This window comes from Echeneis naucrates, chromosome 6, assembly GCF_900963305.1.
Source record: "Echeneis naucrates chromosome 6, fEcheNa1.1, whole genome shotgun sequence".
NCBI lineage: Eukaryota > Metazoa > Chordata > Actinopteri > Carangiformes > Echeneidae > Echeneis > Echeneis naucrates.
The window spans coordinates 19333326-19359991 of NC_042516.1; the positions used below are offsets into that span (position 1 = coordinate 19333326).

General features: G+C 39.5%; 1 protein-coding gene across 1 annotated transcript; it reads right to left on the reverse strand.

Annotated features, from left to right (window-relative positions):
- Window positions 1-1776: 1776 nt before the first annotated feature.
- LOC115044670 (homeodomain-interacting protein kinase 1-like) lies at window positions 1777-3468 on the reverse strand. The gene has a single exon (XM_029503822.1). The coding sequence runs from the start codon at window positions 3466-3468 to the stop codon at window positions 1777-1779; it is 1692 nt and encodes a 563-aa protein (XP_029359682.1).
- Window positions 3469-26666: the final 23198 nt, after the last annotated feature.

Sequence of the window (26666 nt, forward strand, 5' to 3'; positions counted from 1 at the left end):
TTGCTCTCCAACTTCTGGCTGTTTCCAGAGAAGCACCTTGTTTTCACAGTGCACTTCATTGATTCACCCTTCATGCAAAGGACCTTTCAATTCGGCCAAATGAATTCACAGTGGAGTCGCCCCTGAAAGGTGGGACGACTTTGATGTGTTTGGACACAAACTGAGGAGAAGTTGGTTCTTGCACTTCAAGAACATCATCCATGAATCATCCTCTTCGCTGCCTCAGCAAATCGAATGTATCTTGTGATCTCTCACATCACCCGCCTGTTTGAATCACAAAGACTGAGCAAAAGCTTTTGATCTAATTCTGAAAAACACAGTTTGGACTGGGCAGATTCTAGCTCTGGATCAGGTCTCAAGGTGACGAGAAGCCATGTACTCAATTTGAAGTTTGGTGATTTAGTTCACCAGAAACTTTTTACAGAATCCCAAACAATCCTTCTTTATATATACTTTCATTTGGAGCTGTTAAAGTTTCTGTTTAACAAAATATTCTTCTACTCCAATACAAAGCACTTCTTAGTATTAGGGAATAGAGCAATTAAAAACAGATTACATACTGATGGAGTAAAAAATGATAATGTATTCAGTGTCTTTCATGTACTTGTTCTGTCTTGGTATTTCAAGGAGGGCTGACATTTTTTCCATTATTGAATAATCTATTGAATAATAATGTATTGAATTCTGTTAATTAGTGGAAAGTCCAGCGAATGTTTGCAGTTTTGCTTGCAATGTCCACGCTAAATGAAATGATAAAATAAGCCAGAATGTTTCATTTTAAAGGTGAAACTGTTGTTGAACTCCATGCTAATGGCACATCGGGACCTACCTCTGTCAGAGCCCTGGGTGGTGTGTCTGTTGTGATTATAATAAGGCTTGTGCTTTTGTACTCTCACTTTTATATTGTACAGTGTTGTATTTTTTTGTACAGTATTTCTTTAATTTGTTGTTGACCATTTCATCACAACTTCAGCTTTCCTGTCATTTCTCACACCTCCAGTTTTTAAAAATCTATATTTTTCTAATGAAAACTTTGCTAAATATAGGTTCAATTGGCTGAGGAATAATCGCATGTAAAATGTGTAAAAACCGCAGCTTGAATATATAATAATTTGTCATAGATCAGAACGAAGTATATTTCTACCAGGAGGACTAGAAAAAAGTAGTACAGTATGAAATAAGAGATTGAAAGCAATAAGTAATTTTAATGCTTTTATTTCAATAGTTCTCATCAAGCACAGATTAATGAACCCTCTTTCACCAACACTGAGGAACCCAACAGATCACACTAAGAGCAAGCACTTGGCGACAGTGGAGAGGAAAAACTCCCTTTGAGGGGAAGAAACCTCTGGCAGAACCAGTGTGGAGGCAGCCATCTGCCTTGGCTGGTTGGGGGCGGGGAGGACAGGGAGAAAGAGACATGGGGGGGGGCATGGGGGGAGAGGTGTGGGAGAGAGAGAGAGAGAGGTGGGGGAAGTGCGTAGGGGAGGGAGGGAGAGAGACAGGGGGGTGCCATTGTCAGACCAGCAATCATGGTCGAGCACCCCTTTGGGGAGTCGAACACAAAAATGGGTTTAAAAACAGGGCATCAACTCTTAAAGTGCCTTGGTGAAAGAGGGCTGTGGAGGTTGAGAACAACTGAATGTTATGGCTAGGTGGTGGTGGTAGTGCCGGTGGTGGTGGTGGTAGTGCCGGTGGTGGTGGTGGTAGTGCCGGCGGCGGTGGTGGTGGTAGTGCCGGCGGTGGTGGTGGTAGTGCCGGCGGTGGTGATAGTGCTTAGGTTGGTGGGTTGGATTGGCTCCTCCTTAGAGTGAAGACAGAGACAACTCTTCTCCTTGCTCTGCCGAAGAACCTGTTGATTCTCTGAAACACGTTCCCCTTGCGAGCTTTTTTGTTCGATGGGGCGGAAACTTTGGTACCATCAGCTAGTTTGGTGTCAACAGATGAGATTTTGTTGTTGTTGTCACTTGCTACTGGTTGACTGCTTGAGCTTGGCTCTTTCTCCGGTGGAGTGCTGGTTGCTGTTGAGGATCCAGGTAGGGGGTTTGGCTGTATGCCACTGGTGGGGCTTGAGGGAGACAGGTGCTCCTTATGGGGGTCACTGGTGGCTGGCTGCCCGAAGGTCTTGCTGTGTAAATGATGACAGTGATGCTTTGTGAGATGGCAGTACTGGACGTGTTGTTTCCTGAATGGCTTGAAGCTCGAAGACTGAATGTCAGCTTCGTATCCTGAAGAGGGACATTCAGAAATAAAGCTGTGACTGCAGCTGCAACAGCTGAAGTTACTGATGGTGTCGCTGTCACGCTCCAAGTCAATATCCACATCTTCTGAATCTGCCTCATACCCAGAAAAACTGGAGTCTGGCTTTTCCAGCGGGGAAACCCTCATGTACTGAAGGGCAGCCTCTGTGTATGAGCTGGCTGCCACCTCATCTCTGAGGTGAGCCATTGTCACAAAACTGTGTTCAAGGGCTTTCCTGGGAGTAATTCGCTTTTCAGGGTTTGGATTCAGGCAGCATCTCAGGAGATCAAAAAATGTCCTTCTGTCTTTGCGTTCTACACCATCTGTTGTTTGTGGAAATCCCATTACTGCATCCTTAAGATTCTTGACACAATCAAAATAGCCTTCATGAACTTCTGGCTCTGCCCCGGTTATCTCCTCAAACTCCTCTGGTGTTCTTAGTCTCCATTCTCCGCGGGGCTCACAGACAAAATACACCCAGCTGTATAGTCCAAATTTCATGTGGTGTTTTGCTGGCAGACCTACCAGGTTGACCATGGTTTTTGTACGGTGGTATGAACACTGCTGAGAGAGGAGGTTGGTTGCAAAGTAGAGGAAAGCCATGACACAGCCCACTCCCCACATGTCGACAGCTTCAGACAAGGGGAGTCCCAGAGTAGCCTCTGGAGCTCTGTATGACTCGGCCTGCATTATTGCTCCAACCTCCACTTCACTTGTTTGACGTGCCAAACCAAAATCGATTAACTTGATCTTAAATGGCTGATGTCTGTGGTTGACGAGCATGATGTTGTCGGGTTTCAGATCCGCATGCATGATGCCAATTTTCTTCAAAGCTTCATAAGCTACCAGTAGCTGGCGGGTCACTGGACGAATTTCATGTAAGTCAAGTGGCTGCTGACGGCTCATCATCAGGTCCCACAGGCTCATGTCCAACATTTCAAAGGCAAGACATGAGGAGTCCATGAATTTGAAATGATCGATGAACCTCACGATGTTGCTTTGATCTGGGTCGAGAACCGCGATTCTCTCCAACATCTCTACTTCCCATCTAACATTGTCATCATCTGTCTTTTTGTGGATCTTGACTGCCACCAATTCTTCTGTTATCAAATTCCGGCACTCTGCAACCTTTCCAAAGACGCCTTCTCCTTTGAAATCCAGCACTTCATAGAAGGTGGTATTGCTTTGGAGAACATCTCCAAGCTCTACTTGAACTTCTGAAGACATTTCTGCTGAAAGTGTTCAAATACGTTTGAAATGCAGTCGGCTACTATTTTGCTCCGTGGAGGGTCAGAACAGAAATGACCTGTGCACAATACAGGTCCTATGTATATATCCCTTGATGATGTCATAGATGAGCTCAAAAGGCAGAACTTTCATTTTGATGTCCAAAGGCAGTTCTGCCATCTATGACATCATCAAAGGCAGAAGGTGAAAAGTTCCAAAGATGGACATTTAAGTGAGTAATTAAATAATTCCTGCACAATAAACAAAATTACTCAAAGGTCTCTAAACTTAGGTTGTACCGCTAAAGCTGGGCTTGGTAGAGCAATTTTATTTATTTATTTATTTTTTTTGGCGGGTAACATTTATATGGCTGTTTAGTTTCACTTGTGTGCTGTCTTGAGCTCTTAGTAGTTTTCCCGAAAAGTGATTTCCCCTCAAAACTTAACAGTTCCAATAATTGAAAGAAAGAAAAAAAAGGTCAAAAAGCTTTAGGAAAAATGGTGGCTCCACTTTTTTCTTTACTTTCCTCTGCCCTTATTTGTCTCTTGACCCCTCAGCTGTATCATTAAATTGCAATGTAGTGTGTAAAGTAAAAACACCAGTCCAGCTGATGCCTTCATCATGTTGAAAAATATTGTTATAGTCACAGTGAGTTCCTTGGCTGTGTAGAGCTTTTGATATCTCAAGTACATTCAGCTGAAAATACCTCTTCTAAAAAAGAAAAACTGGATCTAGGAATTTGTGATTACACTCGTGATTGAACTGCTGCTTTACATTGACTCTGAAATAACCCAGTCTTATTTAATTCAGATCATATGCACTTACGTACATTTTGCACTATTCAGTCTGTTAAAATCAATAATTAAGTTTTTCCAAGGTTGTACTTTGTTGTACCTTTCATTGTGCTTTTAGTTTTTTATAGTTTTTTTTAAACACTTTTTCTGCAACAACATATTTTAATATTTTTGCTTGTCATTGTTGTTCATCTTTATAGTTCTGATTGAAATGCAAGAGCAACGTGAACCGCAGTGACATTCCTTGTTTATATGCACAAACCTGGCCATTAAAGGTAATTCTGGTTCTGAAGAATGCTTACTGTATTTCCAATCAAAGTTGAGATAAAAAAAAAGAAGATGTAGAGCAGGGAGGTTTTGCTTCACATGGCGTCTGAGGGAGCACTGACAGACTGATGAGAAACAAACAAACAAGTAGACCAACAGAGAGACAGGCAAACAGATTGGCTGATTAGTTTACGGCCAGGCAGAATGAGAACGAGATAACCACACCAACATATCCTGCCCTTCAAGACAATGCAGGGAATTTACCAGAACAAAACTGCTTTTACTATTAAAACTTTTAAATACATTAGGCTCTTAATGAATTAATGCCTCAGTGGGAACCCATGACAAAGAAATCTCAACAGCTTTATTAACCACAACAGGAATGGTTTTAAAGAGACAAGCACTTTGTGTTACGAACAAGTATCGTACAAAACAGATTGATTCTACTGAACAGCATGTTCACTAAAGGCCAAATAATGATGTGAGATATGCCCTTTTCATAAATTAATGAGGAATGATTTTTTTTCCTGTAAAACTCATCTACCAAGTGTCTTCAAGCTGAGACTCTTTGTCTGAGTTGTACTGTGATTTGTCTAGTGCATGCCTGACCTTATGCCATGGTATTATCCAAGCTCATCCATTAACACAACACCAGATCATTATAATTTTAGCAGGGGGTGGAGGTGCTTATGGAGGAAGTGAGTCAGAATCTGATAAGCTGACTGATGGGACAGCAGCATTATTTATTTGGATAAGGAAGTATGGTGTTAATGAAAGATACAGGCTCTGGCTGATCTACATCTTGAGCACTGAGTGTCTGAGTCTTATTCAAACTTTGGATCGTTGACGTGTACCTGGGTCTGTATCTCTTGATATGAATTAATCTGTCTTGTTTCAGGTCAGTTTGCAGTTTCCAATTAAAAAGGCATGTCAAGAAACATGAGAGATAATTCTAGTTAACTGCTTTAATTAGTTCCAAAGATGATAGCCATGCCATAAGATGTTATTGATCAATTGACATAGTGGTTTCCATCCTTTTTGGCTCGTTTCTACTTAAAGCAATGGCTCATTTGTCACGTCTTGCAAAGGTTAGGCAAACATCTATATTATATATATGTTTTTTTTTGGGGGGGGGGGATTGGTAACTTTGATTTGATGGTAGATTTGATAGTTTTTATGGGACCATTTTAGTGAGTGAGATTGAGATCAAACCAAGGATATGAGCAAACCACAAACTTGGAAGGAAAATAGAAAGGGCTGTGGCTTCGGTGAAGGCTTTTGCAGCTATGGCCAGATGCAGAATGGCACTGAAAGTTTATTTAGTTGCATCATTAAGATGCCTTTTTGTGAGTCTCCATGCAACTGGAATAACACAGCTCACCATTTGTTTTTGTGGGTACATCAGTGTTTTTCTAGCTTAATTTTCACTCGTGCAAAATGTTGTTGAACTGGTCTCACAGACAAAGGGCTAAGGTCAGAGCGATGCCTGATAAATTCATGTTCCTGGAGTAAGCTGCTGCCAAAATTCAACAATGACTTGACAGCGCCCTAGCATGCTATGTTTAGCTTGCCAAAGTAGGGATATTTTTGTTGTATCCAAAATATGGAGATAAAAAAAGTAGCTCTGCCCAGGGCGCCACAGTATCACAACCAGCAGTACGAGATGTGTGTCTATTCTAACGAAATGAGCAGCTCATGCCTCCGGTCCATTCTATCGCCACAGATTAATACTGCATCAGCTTAAAATGGCATGCTCAATTCCTGTGTTTGATTCTTTACCAATGCACCAACCTTTCCAACTGCTATGAAAGGCTAAAAACAGGCCTGGGTAAGACGGTCATTCACTCTCTGTTTATAGCACCTTGTTGAAAGCCTGGAATTGATTAATGGGCCCAGAAAGAAAAGAAAATGCACTGGAGCTTGTGACAGAGTCAGTGTGTTTGGCCACAGATTCGACTTTAAACAAAAAGGGTACATCTGGAAGTAAAGCATTTTCAATTTATTGGAAACGCTGCATGTGGAAGGAACATATTTATGAAGGTGCTTTGAAGCACATCAGATCTTTCCAATATGTCTGGTTTGCTCAAAATGGCTTGCTTGATGGGGAGCTCAGTACTGACGTTAGTCCAAGAACTGACGAGTACAAAATAAAAACAGTGATTTTAGTTAGTGATGTCCACGCGTATAATGCCTCCTGCGATACTGCTCTGCTGACGACCTCATGGTTAAGCTGATATGACAGGGAGGATTAGCCAGTTAGCCCAAATCAAAATCGATTGAGTGAACTTGAGCAACATATTTTAGATCAAGAAATGAAGGTATAGATATTATTAAATCAATGGTTATTAGATGTTCAATTTTAAATTTAGGTTAATATCACTTTTGTCCTTTGACAAAAACACTGAGATTTTTTTGGATTGTTGCAGAAAAACAAAAGTTTCTGCTATGATTTTTGAAGCCAAGATTACTAGAATTTAAATTCTAATGCTAATAATGCTGTATATGAACCAGATTACAGTCACATGACTTCAACCACTTTACCACTAACCTTTCAACTTGTCATTTAGTTTCACATGTACTTTTTCCAACAAAAGCCTTTCCTCTCAGAAGATTTGGAACAGTTTGAAGCAGCATACCAGTTTACACAAAGAGGCTGTAAAGGCTGACAATGTAAAAATTATTTTTGGTGTTCATTCCCCCTGTTGTTTCTTTTAGCCTCTTGGTAGCAAGTGCTTTTTTGAAACTTTTAATCAATCAAAAAAGGCTTCACGACTTTTTGACACATAAAATGTGAAACAATTGCCTTTTTTGTTTTACTATACTAGGCCTTAATCCAGGTCATCTAACCAACACCCCCAGACGAAATACGGGCAAAGATGTAAACCATTTTCTAGATTAAGAATATGGATCTGGGCCATTGAGTCTAAGCTGTTTTCTCTTTTTAAATTGCTGTGGCTCTCTTAAATTTAAATGTACTACAGCTCCAGTTCCTGCTTGTTGGATCAAACTTTAATATGTTAAGGCCTTGAGTAAATCATTGATCCTGACATATAGCCGATATTCAACAAACATAGCTGTGAGGGTTTTAATGGCAGCCTTGTCATTTTTAACTCAACATTCGTGAGTGATGTGAATCTGCAGCGGGCCACCTTGGAGAGCCGAGGATGATGCCGGCTATAGTGACAGTTTACCCCAGGCCTCATGTGTCAGCCTGGTTTGACAACCATTATCCATCATTCCCTCCCAGGAAAGCAGGCATATTGGACATTTCATGTGGGGGATAAAAGACAAAACACATCACAACAGAAAAAAATGCATAAATGAACGCAAGTACCCTCCGGGCGTCTCTGGATTCACAAATCAAAATGTGACAATTCAGAGGCACAAACCAATCCCTGCCCTCTAGCCTGTGTGATATTTTACTGATCCACACTTCACCTTGGGAACTGAATTATAAAGGAGTCATAAATGTGTCCTCCAAAAGTAATAAGGTGTCCTTCAAGTCACACATCCATTTGTCCATATTATTGCATTTTCAAACAGGCCTCTGGATTCAGTTGGTTTCATGATTTCAGATTCATGGTTGGTTTTCTTGTGCTCAAATGTTAGCATTGTCTTGTTGAAGTTGTTTGCATTGCGTGGAGACTTGTCTCTCAAAACATGTGGCAAAGCTACAAATGATGATATAGTTCCCTTTTTTTTAAAGAAACAATAACCATCAACAACATATCTTTAATCACCGCCCTGCTGAGAGTTCTTGGTGATGCCTGACAACATACTACTCCAGATGATGCACTGTTTCACAACAGTGATTATCTATCAGAATAACATCACGAAAAAACCAGCAAATGCAATATCTTATGTCTTGATATTTGTTATCAATTAACTCTTACTTCTACTTTCAGTAACAAAAAGTCCTGGTGGTGGAAAAACTAATTTCACATGAGGATTATTCTGAACCATTCAAATGTTTAATGTGCAAAATTAATAAATGACAGAATGGAGCTTTGTCACATGAGCAAAATGCAGCACATATTCATTTCAAAGTTTGTCTCCAAATAATGCAACAGTTGGGGCACATTTTGGAGTTAAGAACTGAATGACTTGGCTTTGCAAGCAATTTCTAAAATTAGCTTTTGGATCAATAACTTTGAAAACGTTTGAAAAGCGCACCGCCAATCCATGGCTGTAATGCTACCAAAAGAGCCAGATAGTCAGTGTGCAATTGCCCACTTTTCAAACCTTTCAACCAACCCTGAACAGATGAAAGTCTATTTGGACCAAAAAATAGACCAGTGCTATTGTGACAGAACACTAGCAAAGTAAGGTTTTTTTTTTTTATCCTCCTCTTACTTGGTCCACAATTTGCGTGTCTGCAAAACACATTCAGCCCTTCTGGTGGCCTGTATATTAAATTTTTGCTTGATTATTCACCTAGAAGACTGCCTACATAGTACTCTGGTTTCCTCCCACCGTCCAAAGACATCATGTTTGGGTTAACTCTAAATTGTCCGTAGGTCTGAGAGTTTGAGTGTGAGTGGTTGTTTGTCTCTGTGTGTTGGCCCTGTAATGGACAGGCGACCTGTCCACTGTGAGCTGGGATTGGCTCCAGCAACCCCCATGACCCAGGAAACGGATAAGAGGATGCCTGTCTGCACCTTCCACACTATTGCTTTAACTTAACTTTTTTTTTTTATTTTCAGTTTTTCTAATAAAAAGCTGCCCCAACTCCAATGAACTTTAATTTTTTATTTCATCAAACATTGACTTTAATCAAGTTCCATTGCAAAACAGTGAGTGAAAACCATGAGTGAATAGTCTTGTAGAGAGTGCACTAGGGTAAAAGTCTATAGGTTGGAAAACTGTGCCCTTTTTTTCCTTTTATTGATCAGAAAAGGGTCTCTGAACTAAATGTATAGATTTAAAAAAAAGCCTACAGTCCCTCTGGGGAAGAGAGTGTTTCCCAGAGGCAGAAAACTATAATTAAAAACATTATCAGTGCTGAAAAAACATTGATCTGGCTTACTTACTGTGCATCAGTGTGAGTAAAAACATCAATAAAACGTCTAAAGCCAAGATGTAATGTCATTGAATCAGACATCTCTGATGTGTGCGTCTTGAGTATATCTTTGATTTTAAAGGCCATGCACAGTTTTCTGTCTGTGCATTTATTTTTATTTTACATTCTTGATTTAAGAAAAAAAAAAAAAGGAACATGCCAATACAAACTTGACCTGCTCGTACAGAATGAATTGACTGGCAGAGCACCTTTTTTTAATTCCCCCACCTTCAAGCTCGGTTCACCACCGTGACTAAAGCAGATTGTATTTATATTTATTCCTGTGCGGAGTTTGCATGTTCTCCCCGTGTCTGCATGGCTTTCCTCCCACCGTCCAAAGACGACATGTTTTGGTTAATTGGTGTGACTGGATCTCTGTTTCTCTCTCTGTGTTGGCCCTGTGGACTGCCGACCTGTCCAGGGTGACCCCACCCTCACCCAGAGTGAGCTGGGATTGGCTCCATCACCCCCTAGGACCCCTGAAACAGAAAATAGTAGAAGATGGATGGATGTTTGAATCTTTGAGGAAGCTTGAAATCTATAATATTTTCACATCACAACAAAATCTAGGAATGCTGCGTGTTCCTTTCATCCCTTTAGCAGTAGCCCTCTTTTTTTCTGGGGGGGGTTAGAAGAGAGCTTGCATGTCCTTGTTTACAGAGTATCGTCTCCTCAATTAAACTACACTCACTAAGCCTTTCAGCACCAAGATTGTTCTGCATGGTAGTGACATTTTGTGTGTGGTATAGTCCCATGGGTTTCTCTAACATTTAGAAAGCTGCTTACCCATTCTGACATTGGAGACTTTAAGCCAAAGCACATAACACCATCCTTCAAAATCAGTCAACGCTGAAATGAAATTAAATGAAAGATACAGAATAGAACAAAAGGTTCCAACTGGCTGATGAGCGAATACAGTTGAATGAAAGTAATCCATTTTGGAAACGGCAGCGATGGACTCTCAGTTAAATTGGTTTTAAAAAGCAGAGACTAATGTAAGGACTGATGGGTGAAGAGATGGAACAATAAAAAGTGAAGTCACTGGTTAAAAAAGAAGCAACAAGCGTTTTCCATTCCATTTTCAACATAGAAACACGAAGACAAACATAAAGATCATAGAGCATCTGCGTAGACAGATTTTAGGTTCTGTTGTGGCGAAAGTTGATTTACTCCTGTGTTTCCAGAGATTTTGGCACCAAAAGCTGGAGAATGTGTAAAACATTTAAGGTAGCAGTAGTGCGATTTGAGTCAATTACTTCATCAGCTGCCGACTTACAGCTATGGTGAATATGGCTCGTATAATTTTTGATCACGTAGATAACTCATAGCAAAAATAAACAGCTTATGATTCATTGAACTGTGTGCTTATGAATAATTAAGCATGGATTCAGTTGAATTATACATTTCTCTCTCTGACATTTATGGACCAATGTGTTGCTGTATGACAAAGTCGCACAGCTTATGTTTATTGAATAATAAATTCTTTGTGTTGTTGTTGGGTTGTTGGGCAGAAAATGGATCTTGGATAGTTAAAAAATTTGTCAATACACAATACATTGCATAGTAGACAATTTAATTTACATGGTAAAAGCAAATATGTATAAAGCCAAAGATTTAATGCACTCAAGAATTCATTGTGCTGTTATTCATAAAATAAACATCTACACTGATTTACTTCATGTTTATTTTTTTATTGACTTTTTATTGACACTATTGAGTCATACATTGGCTTGTTTTTTTTGTTCATTTTATTTGAAATATTTGAAATATCATTTCAAAATGTGCCAGTGTCTTTGGAAAAAGTCACCGTTCGCTAATAATGAAAGACCATATTTGCTCTAAAATCTGTCTAATGGCAGTTTAGCTCATTATTGAATAGCTGCCACACTGTAAGGTCACTGCAGTGAAAATATCTTACTAAATGCCACGTCTAGATTTTAAATGACTTCATTCAATAACAAAAGGTTTCATAACCTCCCTGGATCACGGTTTGCCAAATGATCCTGTCCCCTTATCTACCGACATCAAATTATTTATGATGCAATTTATCTAAGAATAGGTTATAATCTTTTTGAGTTTAATCTTGATGAAGGCCATGTTCATATATATCCTACAAATTCAATTCATAAACTTATTTACTGCAAATCTGCAGAATAATTCCAGTAATTGTGATTAAAGCTCGGGGATTAGTGGAAAATATTGATGTTGTGCCATGCTTTGTTCTGACTTTGGTTGCTGTCAGATCTGTTGATGCTGCCTTATTTTTTCTTTCATCTTCTCATCCCTTTTCTCATTTTTCTCATCCCTAAAAGGCAGTTATCCTCCTTAGGTACCTTGAGCTCTCGCATCCTCGCTCTTTTTCCTCTGTTATGCCATTCTCTGAAGGTTTGATTAAGTCTTGAGTGAGAAGAGAGACACAGGACAGACATTAGCAAGTCACCAGGAGTTCACTTTGAAGACATAACACACACACACACACACACATATATATTTATATATATATCTCCATGGCCTCAAGCAATGATCTGTGGGGAGGTTTTAGAAGTTTAATTTTCATGTGTCTGATCTAGAAGTCTGAGACGAAAAAGATAAAAGAATCATTCGCAATACATTTTTCAGAAATTATCAAATTTTCTAAAAAGTACTGTACATACTATGTACTTGTTTGCCTGCATGGTGTCCCTCGGTGCTAAATGCCCTTGAATGGAAGTATTTTGTTCACAGTTAGCTCCAGCATGGGACTCTATCCTTAAGAGAAGGGTTCATTAACTCATATGATTAATAATGCACTTTTAATGCATTATAAGAGCAAAAAGAACCCCTCTGTTTTTCCCTTTCTTGTGTTGAGTCTTTAAAATGAAACACAGAGTTAGCAAATAAAAAGCATATTTGTGCCATTTAGATATTGTTCATGGAAATGGGCTACCTTGTTGGAGGAAAATGTCTAAAACTTGCTCAGAAATGAATCAAGAAAAGACTGATTTCTCTAAATGAAAAGAAAGATATCATCTTCAGGTAAAGTGCTCTAGGATAATCAAACCTGAAACACTCACACAGAGGAAGCCAGTAGAAGGCAGGGTACTTGTAAACATTCAATCAGTCTCTTCCTCTCTCTATTTGATTCTGATTCAGTGCTTTGAGGCCACGGCAGCTATATTCTTGCATAAATTAATTTCTTAATTGTGATTTAAGTGTCCAACTGTGGTCTTGCCAACTTGGAAAGGCAGCTGTCTCGGGGAAATTATGTTTATATGCTATTAAACTGGTTTCCCAATTACTTTGTTGGGTCAAATTTAATCACTGCCAGGATTATGCTTTAAAGGCAGAACCACTTTTTTATGCCTCTGCATGAGCAGCAGCTCATGTAATATGTTTACTGGTTGTCTGTCTGTCCTGTCGTCATGCATGCAGCGTTTTGAGAGCACCTTTAGGGGAGTCAAGAATGATCCAAAGGTCACTCTGACCTCACAAAGCACATTTCGTCATGCTCACAACTTCATAGTCTAATTGAACACAAGTGTTTAATAGAATGAAATAAATTAATGACATTTTCTATCAATTATGGCTCAAAGGTGAACTTTTCCGTGACATCGTAATGTCCTGCACAACACTTCAGTTCAGTTCTGTTATATTATTGAATAATGCTCAGGAGGGAAGATCATGATTGCCTGCTGGAGGCTTGAAACTGCGAGGTAATTCCAGTTTTGTGACTGAAGTGTGACATTTCTACACCACACTGGACTCACAAGGACATGGGTGGTGGGGGATCAAGGTTTCTCCTCAGGTCTACTATGCAGGTCTCTTCTGTCTGAGTAAAATGCCAAATTCAGATGGTCCTGGGGATAAAAAACTGTCATCAAAAAGAGGAAGAAAATAGATAAAACTGCTGAAACTAATGAGCAAATATACATAAAACCCAAAAGTTGAGGAAACAATTATTAGAGTTTGGAACACAGTCAAGTTCTTTGGGAATAAAAGTGTAAAAACTCAAATGAGCTCTGAAAGTTTTTGTCATATCCTTCTTTTGAATCAGCTAATTAACAGAGAGGGAGATTATAAATAAATGAGACTTAGGCTATCAAAGATTTATAGTATCGGTTTCCATTCACCCCATTTCATATTTCTGGTTAGAGGGCCATATTCCATTGACCTTCTGGGTAAAGTAATTGCCACCGTTTTTCAAGCAGTCTCTTTGTTTTGCCTTTTAGCTTCTTTCTTGCTGTCAGATGCTTGCTTGCTTTGGATGATCAAATTAACTATACATTTTATGAATAGTAAGATAATCTTTTATTTCCTGGGTTCAGCTGCAGTGACCTTGGTACATATGGGTGTTGAAACTGTAGCCACCTTGAGGATTTCAAGTTATTAAGTGTGTTAGATGTTATGTTGTGTTAGATGAATGCTGAAAAATTCTATGTAAATCTCTACTTTCATCTTCAACAGGGGCTCTAGGCCATACAAATATGGTATACAGTGCTCAAGGTTATCTCTCAATTTTCAAACAGCCATTCTCTCTTCTCAAATATCCAGCTGGAAACTGGCGACAGTGTCAGTTCCTGTTTCTGAATGTTAAAACAGCTTTCTGGCCACTACCTCTGGGATCTGTGATGGATATTGTGTTCCTATAAAACCTGAATGTGCTCAGTAATGCAAAGATATAACATACGATACTAAGCACAGACTATGAAAGCACAACGAAACGATTTTCTTTTTAATGTATTCTCAAACTCGTGAAATAAAAGTTGCTCAAAAGCCAACTTCCATTGCATCAATGACTACTAAATGTGCTTCTAGCAGTACAGGACAAATTTATTTACATCAAGCATTGTAATAAAATGCACCAGTGGAGTTAAATATGTCAATTTGTAGCTATAACATCTATCAAACAAAAGCATTTAACAAAACTAGCCACATGGAAAAATAAAATAGATCCAAGGGAATATAACTGATCTTTGTCAGTGTTATTAGCTTCTGTCTTGTAAAACAAACCATTACAATGCGCCTTTCATTGAGAACTGAGTGCTGCCATCAGAGGATGTGTCTTTCTGGACCACAAATCAAGTTTAAAAATGACCCAGAAAAAACTTCAAGGCCCCTTTAACTGAAATTCATGAATTCCATCAGCAAGCAGAATACTCCCCAACGTGCGGAACAGTGGAAAGGAGATTAGGCTTATTTTGTTTAGTTTTTTTCATGATTATTATTTAATGTTTGAGAATCTACGGGGCTGTGATTCCACTGGAGCTCTGTCTCCTCTCTCTGGAAGGAGGGCAAAAATCCACAGATAAGATGTGACAGGCTGATAGCTGCTGGCTGTGGCTTCCTTGGAAAGCAAGACAAGCTCTGTTTGTCTGATGAAAAAATGCTCTGGAGGAAGACAGACGGCACAGGGAGATAGTGGTGGAGGAAAGATGTGGAGAGGAGATCCGGGTGCTAGAAAATGAAATAGCCGAGTTCTGGACTGCATGTTGTGACCTTTTGCAGATAGATTTTTTGTAAATTTGCTCCTTCTTCTTGGAGAAATGAAATATAATGACTGTGGCATTCTGATGATGGTAGTTTATTTATTTTTTTATTTGCAGCCATGGAGCAATGCTGCAGTATTAACACACAAATATGCACTGAAACACATACACACTCTACAATATATGCTGCATATGTGGGCCAATTTTTTAAGTAAAGGTCAAGGCTGACAATGATTTGAAACCCTTTTTATGATGTGCCAACCTCACAAAACACAACATTAGAGAGGAATAAAGGAAGCACAGAGGGTAGACAGAAGGATTTGTCCTACAGGTTATAATGACTTGAATGAGTTAAGGTGAACCAAAACCGTCAATATGATATTTCCTTTATGTGTATAAATAGTCAGTGCATGCTCATGGTATGACAATTTAAGGCATGCATCATATTTTTCTTCATTTTGACACTCAGAAGAAGGAGCTAGAGTTGAGGAAGACCAAGACTGGGAATCTCAAAAGGGTGCGTGAATACACATGGGAGGGAAACTAAAACAATTAGGACTCGAGCTGACATATGACAGACAGCTACTGGCTAAAAGTAGACCTAAGGCTGTGTGGAAATGCAAATAGACGTGTCCTCCAGCTTAAACCTACATGAGAGACCATCCATAATAACTGCTTTCTGCAGCCACAACTATTACGAATTAGGAGTAGGGCGATGGGTATACTGTCAGGTATGCACTTGTGACACTGCAAGTTATTGCAAATGATTTTGACGTTAGAAAGGAATTGATATGGTCTCATAGTGTTCCCACACCACATTTCGAACACGTACATTTCCGTAACATCTGCCTCAACACCATCTGTGAATGAACGTCAAGTTGTAAGATTGAAAGCTGATTTGACCTTGTAGTGATTTTGTTTTCCCACTTTAAAAATGTCCTTATTTTTTGAGCTGTAACTGACTGTCAGTCCTGTCAATTACTTTATAAACTGATTAATTATTAAATCAATATTCATGGTCCCACACTCCAGTTTTGCCTAACAAATCATTATACTCGGGGTGAATAATTCATTTGGTTTGCCCTAGTTAGCATTTGCTTTGCTGACACCTGCTGGTGCATCCCAAACAGAAGCTATTGGATGTGGGGCTCTATGAGGAACCCCTGGCACTCTTTCATCCCCAGTCAAATACGTTTCCTCTGTACTCACTCTATTTCTTTGCTCCTCTTCTGGAGTTTCAGGAATGTAACTTCCCACTGACACATTCTCCCCATGCTCTGCTGCCTTTTGTTTTTATCTGATTAGCTGGAGCGAGAGACCAACCGGGATTCATTTCACTGCTGTCTGTCCTAATTTCATTCAAGGCTGTTTCCCAAACAATGCCTAGAATCTTAAGATTCTGCTCCTATGTCTCCTGCTAACAACACTAGACCATGCATGTTGATTTTTATGTGGGAGATACAGTATCTGTAGTGTTTAATTTATGTTCTCTGTTGGACACGCCAGCACAGCTGACAACATGTTTTCATTTAACTATAAAAGTGATGCTTTGGTGGGGAGAAATGTCGTGTTTGATAAATATGGATGACATTCACTTGGAAGCAAAGCTGAGGAGTGACACGTTGATGAAAGATTTCATCTGTTTTTACAGGAGTTGTCATGCAAGCCAATTTTTAATGTGTTTGATATATGCAATGATATGCAGATGGGTGACAAACTGAAGGGGGGAAAACAAAAAAAACGCCAAAAAACGTCTGAGACAATAGAGCCACAATGTGCCGTCACATTCATTCTACATGCAGATAGAGTCCTTGTCTTGTTTTTCTTCTTTGACGATCCTCTTTCGCTGCAAGTACATTTTGGTCTCTATCAGTCAAATATTGTGGCTACATAGTCAGATCACAGTTATCTAGACGGTACCTGGGAACTTCCAGAACCTGGAAGTTCCAGTTGTGATGATGCAAAGCCCAAAAGGTGGCTGAAAACAAGGTGTAAAACCACACCATGGCTAAATGAGGAGGTGCAGAAAGTGGCATCTAACGTTGAATGTGAGATTGCAATAGCTGTGTGTTTCATCTCTATAGCAACGATGATCCATTCCGGGGTTAGAAAAAGGAGTACTTGGTAATAAAAGCAAGAGAAATTGGGTCAGTATCATCTGGTGGAAAAATGCTATTAATTTGTTATCTGATCTTGGCAGTGGTGGATTTGGAAACTGAAAAATGGCTCAATATGGTACAAGTCGCACCTGGAAAATAATTTTAAATTTGTAATCCAAAAATAAAATGTATTCAATATTGCAACAAAATAATGATTACTGTTTATTCTGTAAGAAAACAGATATGGTGACTGCAGGATGGGAATCTTTTACTATCTCACGATTCGATTTGATTTGATTTTTGGGGCTTCAACACGATTTGATTCCTAATGATTTCTGCTTCAGTCTATAGGTGTGCAAAGGATCCTCATGATCTACTCCAGTCTGCTTTGCAAGACAGAATGACAAATGGTGACATTAAAGTGTCTTTTTCACATTTATTAAGTCTGAAGCATTTATCCATGCTTTGATGGAATTGTTGCATAAAAGCAATATGACATTGCTTAAGTTACAAAAAGGCACCTGAACATGTCTAAGTTAATTGGTTACTTGGTGACGAGCAATGGACTGGGCTAATGTAAGGTACGCTCCTAGAACAGAACAGACAAGACTAGACCGGTGACGGCACCCCTCCAGAGACAGGACCTCTCTAAAGACTAGACCAGATCAGAGAAGACGACACACCCCCACCAAAGACTAGAACAGACCCCTACACAGACTAGAGACAAGAGGAGACGAGAGAGTGGACCCCTGCATTTTTTTTTTTTATTTTTTTTTTTTTTTTCTGAATAAAAAGGAAGGTATCTCTCGAGGGGGTTTCATTGTTTTATTGTTATGTTTTTGCTTAAATGTGTGGAAGCATTAAAGTTTTCAGTTATAACTGAAGAAACTGACATATTTCATTATTTAAAACACTGTCTCAGGGTTAAATTAGCATAAAATGCTAAAAACAGAATTCTCAAAAATTAAAAACTGGGAAAAAAAAGGGAAAATATGGGAAAAAAACAAAATGAGTCCAACTCGTTGCCTTGAATGAGGACGGGGCCGGTTGAATGTCTCTTTCCTCCATTATTGTGGTTTCCTTCTTGTTTTGGTGCTTACTGGGCATGCATATGTTCCAGAACCGGCTCTCTGGTGACGTCAGGAAATCCTGTATACAAAATTTGTTTTTGTTTTTTTAGATTTTGGGGCGTTTTTAATCGATTCTGAATCGTAGTAAATGAGTATCGCGCGATTCTTACATGAATCGATTTTTTGGCACACCCCTATCATTCACACTTTTGGAGTAAGACAATTTTGGAGCAAGGGTGTTTATAGCTGACGATATATTTCAGAGTATAAAAAAAAGGAACAGTGAATGTGATGTGTCGAGATAATGTTGTACAGCTTGTTTCGGTGGATGGGTATAATTGCTGGTACCAGACACTTTAATTGCTTGCATTTGCATGCTTTATGGGATGCTGATGTTCATGTAATGAGCTTTTTTTGTGACATTTCCTGTCTTTGTCACCATAGGTTTTCAACATACACAATTTAGACTCAGTGTGCAGTTTATTAGGAAAACCTACTTGAAAGGGGTCCTTGCTGTGAGGCAACGGTGCCGGCCACTGAACCACTGCGCCGCCGTTTACATTTGCTAGTGGGAGTACAGCCATAACGCTCTGTTTCTCTGTGCAGAGTAACAATCTGATTTTTGTCTCCAAAGCAGCGGAATGTGATATGTACAGGGCCTGTATTAATGGCTGCATTAGAGGAGTAATTGTTGGTGAATTATGGACATTGCTGCTCATGCTGAGTTGTTTACAATGGCTGAAACAATGGAGTGTTTGTAAATGCTGATCACAGTTGAAACGACTGAGAGGAGTGCTCACTGGAGCCCAGGGCGTCTTCTGCTGAGGATGTTCACAGCATAAGGGAACACATCAGCAGAATGGGTTGAATGCAATTTTAGAAAAACTTCCTAACTGTAATGTGTGTCCACATTTTAACACATTGTGTAAAGCTCTTATCCAGGCATACCTCATCTAGTGTTGCTGAACATTTGAAAATTAGATTGACACAGTCTTTTTGGTTTGTCCCTAGCTTCAGTTAAGTATCACGTAGTCTTTCCTAATGTGAGTTTTTTTTAGCCCTAAGAGTAAAATCTGTCTCGATTTGTGAAAAACAAGTCATTAGAGACAAATTTTCAGACCAGTAAGATGCATTAAGTAAGATACAGTCCATTGAGAGCTTTCAACCATTCAGATAATGACTGTTAGTGAAGTCCAGTAATGGTGACGTGCAGTCTGTGGAAAGTTTCAAATGCCATTTCATATATCTGGAGGAGTTAAACTAATGCAACTGTTCTAATAAAAACAGTCAATCTTCGTAACCTCAGATTTAGGACATTTAGATGCACTCGACAGGGCTTCACTAACTGTTAAGTGTACTGTAGCCGTGTCCCTGTGGGGCAATAATCGCAGCTTGTTTTCAGCACATAATTGCCCCAGCAACAATTCTTAAAATCCCCATCTTACTGCAGACAAATCCCATGAATGGAAATGAGCTCTTGTGGGCTGTAGGAGTCAGTTGCAAAGCCTTTGAAGAGCTCTAACAATTTAGCCCATTTGGGAGGCCAAATTGTCTATAGACTGGTATGCCTTACGCAGAGCCAGGCCTGTGGGGCTTTACAGAGATAATTGAGAATTATTACCAATAAACTCTTTGGATTAAACCATAAATTGTATGTAAGCAAATGTATAACGGCGAGGAACCTCATCTCTGTCTCTTTATGGATTCTGGTTTATTCACCTAATTTGGATATAAAAGAAATCGTCGAGAAAAAAATATGAAAACAATTTCACATGTAAACAACACTGCTGTCATCAAGCAAACAGTGGTACTCTTTCTAGTTCCCGTTGGTTCGTTTGTGGGATTCAAAGGAATGGGAGTGCATGTTGAGTGGGCTTGATGGTTCAATCAGTGCAAGTTAATTACAGTCTCAGCTGGGAAGATCTGCAGACGGAGAAGTTCAAATTGTGAAGCACTGTTTTAGGGTCTCCTAAGGGGTACATTATGTGAGCTGAGAGAGGAGAAGACAAGTCATGTTGCAGCGACGGTGTGTTAGAAAAAAGCTGCAGGAGCAAATAAACCCCACCCCACCCCCATTACTTATTTGTAACTGCAGGCCATAACTAGCAAGTGACACAAAGTGAACAACACAATTAAAGGCATATAAAATGGTGAACAACAATAAAACCATTAATTGCTCCACGCAACCAATGAAGAAGTCATTTAATTATATTGACAAAGTTGTCTTGGTCAAAAGAGATGACTGAGACGCCAACAAAGTCACTTTTATCTGTCTCATGTCAGTTTAGAGAAACAGAACAAAAAGTTAATTAGTTCCTCCCTGGCTGTAACATTGGACTGCACATTCTTGACGAAGCGCTTTGATTCACCTCACATTTGTGCTTCCTGTTTCCTTGCAGCTCAAAGCAGCAAAAATCTTCTCATAAGAACAAATACATGGCTTGAATAGAAAAGGGTTAGATCAGTATGTATGAAAATTGTGGCTGAAAGAACAGAAGGCTGGTGCCATTTCAACTATGAACTGCTGCTAACTGTTTGCCATTTGGTGTACTGTTCTAAACATGCGGTTTGTTTCTCCTGTCACTTTTTACTCAGGATGATTCATACTGTGCTATTTTGGACGGGCTTCAAAAAATTCTAAGCTCTAATTTGGCTCTAAGGAGTTTGACGATATCCCATAAAACCAATGTTGGCCCAAGCAAATGTTAGAATCAGCATATATGAATTAACAAGAGTGCACCAGATGGTCCTCGATTTGATGAAGAGTGTGTCACAGCTTTTTTCTGTTTACAGTTTGACAGGGTTTTGGTTCAGCTACACTGGTATCAACGATTTCTAATAATTGAAACCCTCTGAACAGTTCGTTTGCTTTCATAAACAGGGAAAATGGTTCATTTGTCACATTTGATAAGTTGGAATCAGGAAAGGTTTTTGGGATTTTTGTGAAAAAATATTTCAGTTGTCAATGAATCAGCAACCTCTGCAAAACAGTAAAAGCTCTGATATATATTAAACGAGGTCCATACTGAATGAAATGCATTTAAAAAGTGTCCACAAGGCCTGGCATTGCATAAGAATAATACAAAAGGACAGTTGCCTTTACTGTACCGTGGTTTTTCAATAACTAAATGCATATAGCTTGAAATCCCTGCTGGCTCTGCATGCCTGGAGAACAGCTTCAGAATCCTTTGACAGAGACCCGCTCGGGCCTTTTGGGAGAGCTGTGCCACTTTAAAGTCCTCGATCGTAGGGAGGATTTCACCACCATTAAAGCGCTGTGAATCAGCGGCTCGGGCTGCTACTATGTCAAAACGACACCACTCAAAGCCCTGCAGGGCACAACATGTGCAACACGCGGTATTGATGTTTTTGCTTCATACTGTGGGGGGGGGGAGAAAAAAAGTTCAGCTCAACTTGGAGCCGTAAGCTGCCTCCGAAAAGCTTGCCCGTGCCTCTCCCTTCTTCTTCAGGTCTTATCAGATGTCCTTGTATGGAAATGGGACTTTTCAGAAAAACAACTTCACTCAATTATGGAGAATTTGGAATTAGACACCAGAGAATTTCAAAGATTTAATGAAAAGTCAAACAGTGTGATGTGCTAATTACAGATGTTTAAGTAAGATAAGGCAACACTATTAAGCCTGCTGTCCAGTCATGTGTGAACAATTTCTGTCAGACTAGATTACCTTCATCATTCCGTTGTAGATTAGTGATGTGTGATGTATGTGTGTATATATAAGTGTGTATTGGTGTATGAACAGCTCTCTGCTGGTATGCACGTCATGCAGGACCTCACTTGAACTCTCTGTATGTGATCCATTTCCGTGGTCCCACAAATCTATAGACTCATGGTGCGACCAACCTGGAGCGGAGGGTGTGAGCTCTGCAATTGGTTGGCATCCATCACACCTTTCTGGGCTCATTAAAGCCCCAGATGGTGGGGGCGCAGGAGCAGCGACGTGAATAGCATTATTACCCAGCAGGGTGAGCCACGGACCAAATGGTGTCCTGGTCTGGCGCAGGACTGCTAAACCACATAGAGCCACTTCTAGCTGTGAGCTTATCCATCAGATGGTTTATCTCGAAGGATGAAGTTTTCATTGCATCAAAAAGGCAAGGCAAGGCCAGTTTATTTTTGTCGCACTTTTCATAAGGCAATGCAATGTGCTTTACATACATACAGAGAACATACAGACAAAAGTAAGAACGGTGTCACGCATTAAATCAAAGTCATCAAATCATTAAATAATTAAAATTATTAAAAGAATATGCACCAGTTTGGAATAGTTTAGAAAAATACAGTGCAGGTTTCATGTATAAGCGCATGAGTAAAGAAATGTTTTTAACCTGGATTTGCTGATTTAATCTCCACTGGCAGTTTGTTCCACTTATTTGCAGCATAAAAGCTCAATGCTGCTTCTCCATGTTTAGTCAGGACTCTGGTCTGCACTAGCTGTCCTGAGTCCATGGATCTAAGAGTCCTTTTACGTTTCCTCTCTGTGAACATGTCGAAGAGGTATTCTGGTCCCAAACCGTTCTGTGATTTGTAAGCTAGCAGCAGGGTTTTAAAATGTGTCCTGTAACTGACTGGGAGCCAGTGTAGAGATTTTAAAACTGGTCTAAAAACTGCTGTGATCCCCTTGCAGCAGTCTTCTGGATGAGCTGCAGCCACTTAATGCTCCTTTTGGGGAGTCTGGTCAGAAAACCATTGCAGCAACCATTACAGCTTTGATGTGAAAGTCAGATCTGAATCAATTAACACACCGAGGTTACAAACTCCGTCTGTGGTTTTTAGAGATTGAGACTCAAGATATTTACTTATGCTGACCCACTTTTCATTGTTGCCAAACAGAATAATCTTTGTTTTATCCTTATTTAATTGAAGAAAATTCTGCCTCATCCAGTTGTTTATTTGCTCCAGGCAGTGACACAGTTAGTCTAAGGGGCTGCAGTCATCTGGTGGCAGACACACATAAAGCTGTGTGTCAGCTACGTAACTGTGATAATTGATATTAAAGTTCTGTAACACCTCTGTAACACCTCTGTAACCCAGAGGGAGCAAATACAGGTTGAACAGAAGGAGTTGGAGGAACTGACCCCTGGGGGATTCCACAAGTCATAGCTGATCATTCAGACTGATAGCTGCCAATCGTAACAGAATAACTCTGGCCTTCTAAATAAGATCTGAAGCAATTAAGAACCACTCCAGAAAGTCTGACCCAACTCTCCAACCTGTGCAGCAGGATTCTGTGATCTACAGAGTCAAATGCAGCACTGAGATCTTGTAAAACCAGGACTGATACATGGCCAGAAGCAGTTCAGTTCACAAACTGAAAAGCGCTGTTTCAGTGCTGTGCTAAGGATGGAAGCCTGATTGAAATTTATATTATTGCTTTTGTTAAGTTGTTGAGTTGATTTAATACGACATTCTCAATAATCTTGGATATAGATGCATCTTATAGTTAGTTAGCTGCGACTAAGATATTCAGATTTAAAGCTGCTTGTATTTATCACTGCCACCAACATGCACCTGCTGGAACAGTGGATGTACAGAGATAGAATTTGGCAAGAACTGTCGTTTTGCAAGCAGATTGCTTCTCCTTATCTTGTCTCTTTTGAACAAAGTTAAGATTGTGGGTTTGTTTTTTGTGCAGTAGGCCTTCTACAAGAACTTCTACGGCCATTTGCTCGGCATGAATAAAGTAATTACTTCATGAAATAAAATTTACTAACTGGCTCAGCACTAAATGCCTCAGTCTTAATTTTCACTTAAATATAAAAGTAAGTATAAGTATAAATCCAGTCCTCATGTCATGGTGAGAAATGGCCATATTGATCCCATACTTGGCCCAGATGTCCTCATCTCACAAGTGAGAATCTGAAAACGGCGATTCTCACAAAAATACAAGAGGAAACACACGTGTCGTGCCAACAATGCAAAAGAATTCACAAACAGATGTAGATGCCCATCCGACTGCTTAAAAAGAGAAAGCTGCTCCGACGGCACAGATGGCCCTGGCAGGGACGCCATCCAGAAACCCTGTTGTCTCTCACAGTCTAACTCACCTCCCTCTTGACACAACCCTCATATGGAACAAATAATAGAGTTGCTCTCACTCAGTGGAGCACAGGCTATGAATGTGATGGCAGTGTGTCAGATTGCAGAAGTTAAAAGTCCTCTGTTTGATCAAAGCTATTAAAAAGTAAAAAAAAATAAGTTCAGTCTTCACTCTCAGGTTCATCACAGCTCTGCACTCAGGAAAATCTGAGTCCTTTCAGGGAGGAGAAGAGGAAGTTTTCTAGAAAACAGTGTCTACTTTGGCCACAGAAGAGACTCACAAAGGAGAAGATTTGTTTGGCTTCCTTATTATCTGTGGCGAGCAGAGAGATGGGGGAAACTGAGAGGTTTGTGAGTAACAGGAGGAAGAATAGAGCTGTGATTTTTTTTTTTTTGGGTCTCAGTGTATCACCAGTCCACACTGGCACTACCACGGTTTTAATAGACTAAAATACCCAAAGGAAATAAGGTTTATACAGACAAATTTAATCAATCAGATGAAAATACAGGGATTTCTCCTTGGAGCATTGCCGAAGGCAGCTAGTACAACCATTCTGCAAATGTACAGGGGCATGATGGCCTCCAGGGAACAGATAAATACATCACATCAAAGCATTACACTGAGCAATACCTGTGTTAATTGAGTGTATTATTTATATATGAATTAGTTTCATCAATCCCTCTCGGTTTTCAAGTTGAGTTATGAAAAACCGGTTTTGTTTGATTCTGTTGCAATGCGGGTGCAGTAAAATGTAACACTTATCCCCATATTAAACGCTTGTATCTATACGTGTTACCCAACCTGACCCTGTTCATGTGGTGTTTGTATGAAATTATGATCAGTGTAGCTTTGAAATGTCATCATGCGTGTGGAAATAACTCTGAAACTGGGTCAAAACTGTTTTCTGAGATACAGCCCAGTGGTAGTGAGATTTTAAATCTTTTTTTTTTTTTTTTTTTTTTGAAAAGTAAATAAAACAAAGTTGATATTTTGAATCATCTAAACCCTCTGATAAGAGTTTTTGAAACCAGAGGAATTGGTGAAAATGACACATCACACATTGGATGTGTGCGTCTTCCCACACATCTACTTTGTTCTGTAGATGAAATCACTTGAGGAATAAGCTGAATAAATAAACAAAAATAAACAAGATTGTTTAGATTTTCATGAAATTCCAAATATGAAAGTAATTCAACCATTTAGTGGGATTTTATACTATTCACTGCATCCCATTACTATCTGGATGATTGGATCACACATGACTCAGACCAGCGTGTGGCTGTATCAGATGTTGCGTATACAAACACTAACAAATAAGACTTATCTCTCTGTAAATGAATAATTCATACACATGAGCATGCTGCTATATATTAATAATAAAAACATGTATTTCAGCTGCCAAGAAAATGGTTCCTATGAAGCACTGCTGCAGTTTCAGTGGGGTCTCATTCCAATTATGTCCGATTCTTGCTGCATCATACGATGAGCAACAGTAACAGTAGTTAGGCTGCTGTCGACACCACGGCAGCCTTTTCCTTAGATTAAGATGAAGCTGACTTCAGGCTTTTGGGCTTTCACTTTTTCACATTAATGTTTTTGAGGCACTTTGACTTTATTGCATTTGTATGAAAAAAACATCATAAAAACTTGTAATCATAAGTTTTTCTTTCATATTCAGACAAGATAGAAAAGCGTTTGACTGTTGCTCAACTTCTATCCCACATCAGTTTCTGTCAGAAGTTTATAATTTAAATATAAGATCTGTGAAGTCTTAATTTTTACATATGAACATTTAATTGTGATCTTTGTTCTTGGTCGAATGCTTTAGTCTGAAGACCAGAATAAGTTAGAAAATGTCAACATCTTGGTTTTGTGTAGAATACAAAACCTCAAACAACACCATAGCTGGGACCAGATCTGTTCATAAAAGGCATATGTAAGTTATTTAAGAGAGTCTGTCTTCGCCTCTTTTCTTTGTTATCATTTGACCTGAAATATCTATCATGATCTGAATGCTTTCATTTTGGGATTTAAATATGCAGAAATTAATCTCAACAAGATGTATAACCAAGTCAAACCTATACCAGAATCCATATTCAGTTCACCACCCCATGTTTATAATGGCTTGGCACTTTAGTAGCGCTTTGTTTTCGGATTTGTATTGACATCTTTTATAGCGTAGACAACAATTCTCTTACATAAAGTGCCTCAGGCTGTTTATGCAGGTTGTCCAGTATCATGCTCTGTTGGACCCCAGCATTGTAACACCACCTACTCTGGGCTATAATATTCTCTTGTCTAATATCTCTGTGACTGTCACATGCCCGCCTCCCATTGAAGCCACCAGTCATTTTGCTTTAGAAAGACATCTTTTTCTTGTCTGGC

What these genes read in the sequence shown, in the direction of transcription:
- LOC115044670 (XM_029503822.1), bottom strand. Translation starts at nt 3,468, where the DNA reads ATGTCTTCAGAAGTTCAAGTAGAGCTTGGAGATGTTCTCCAAAGCAAT.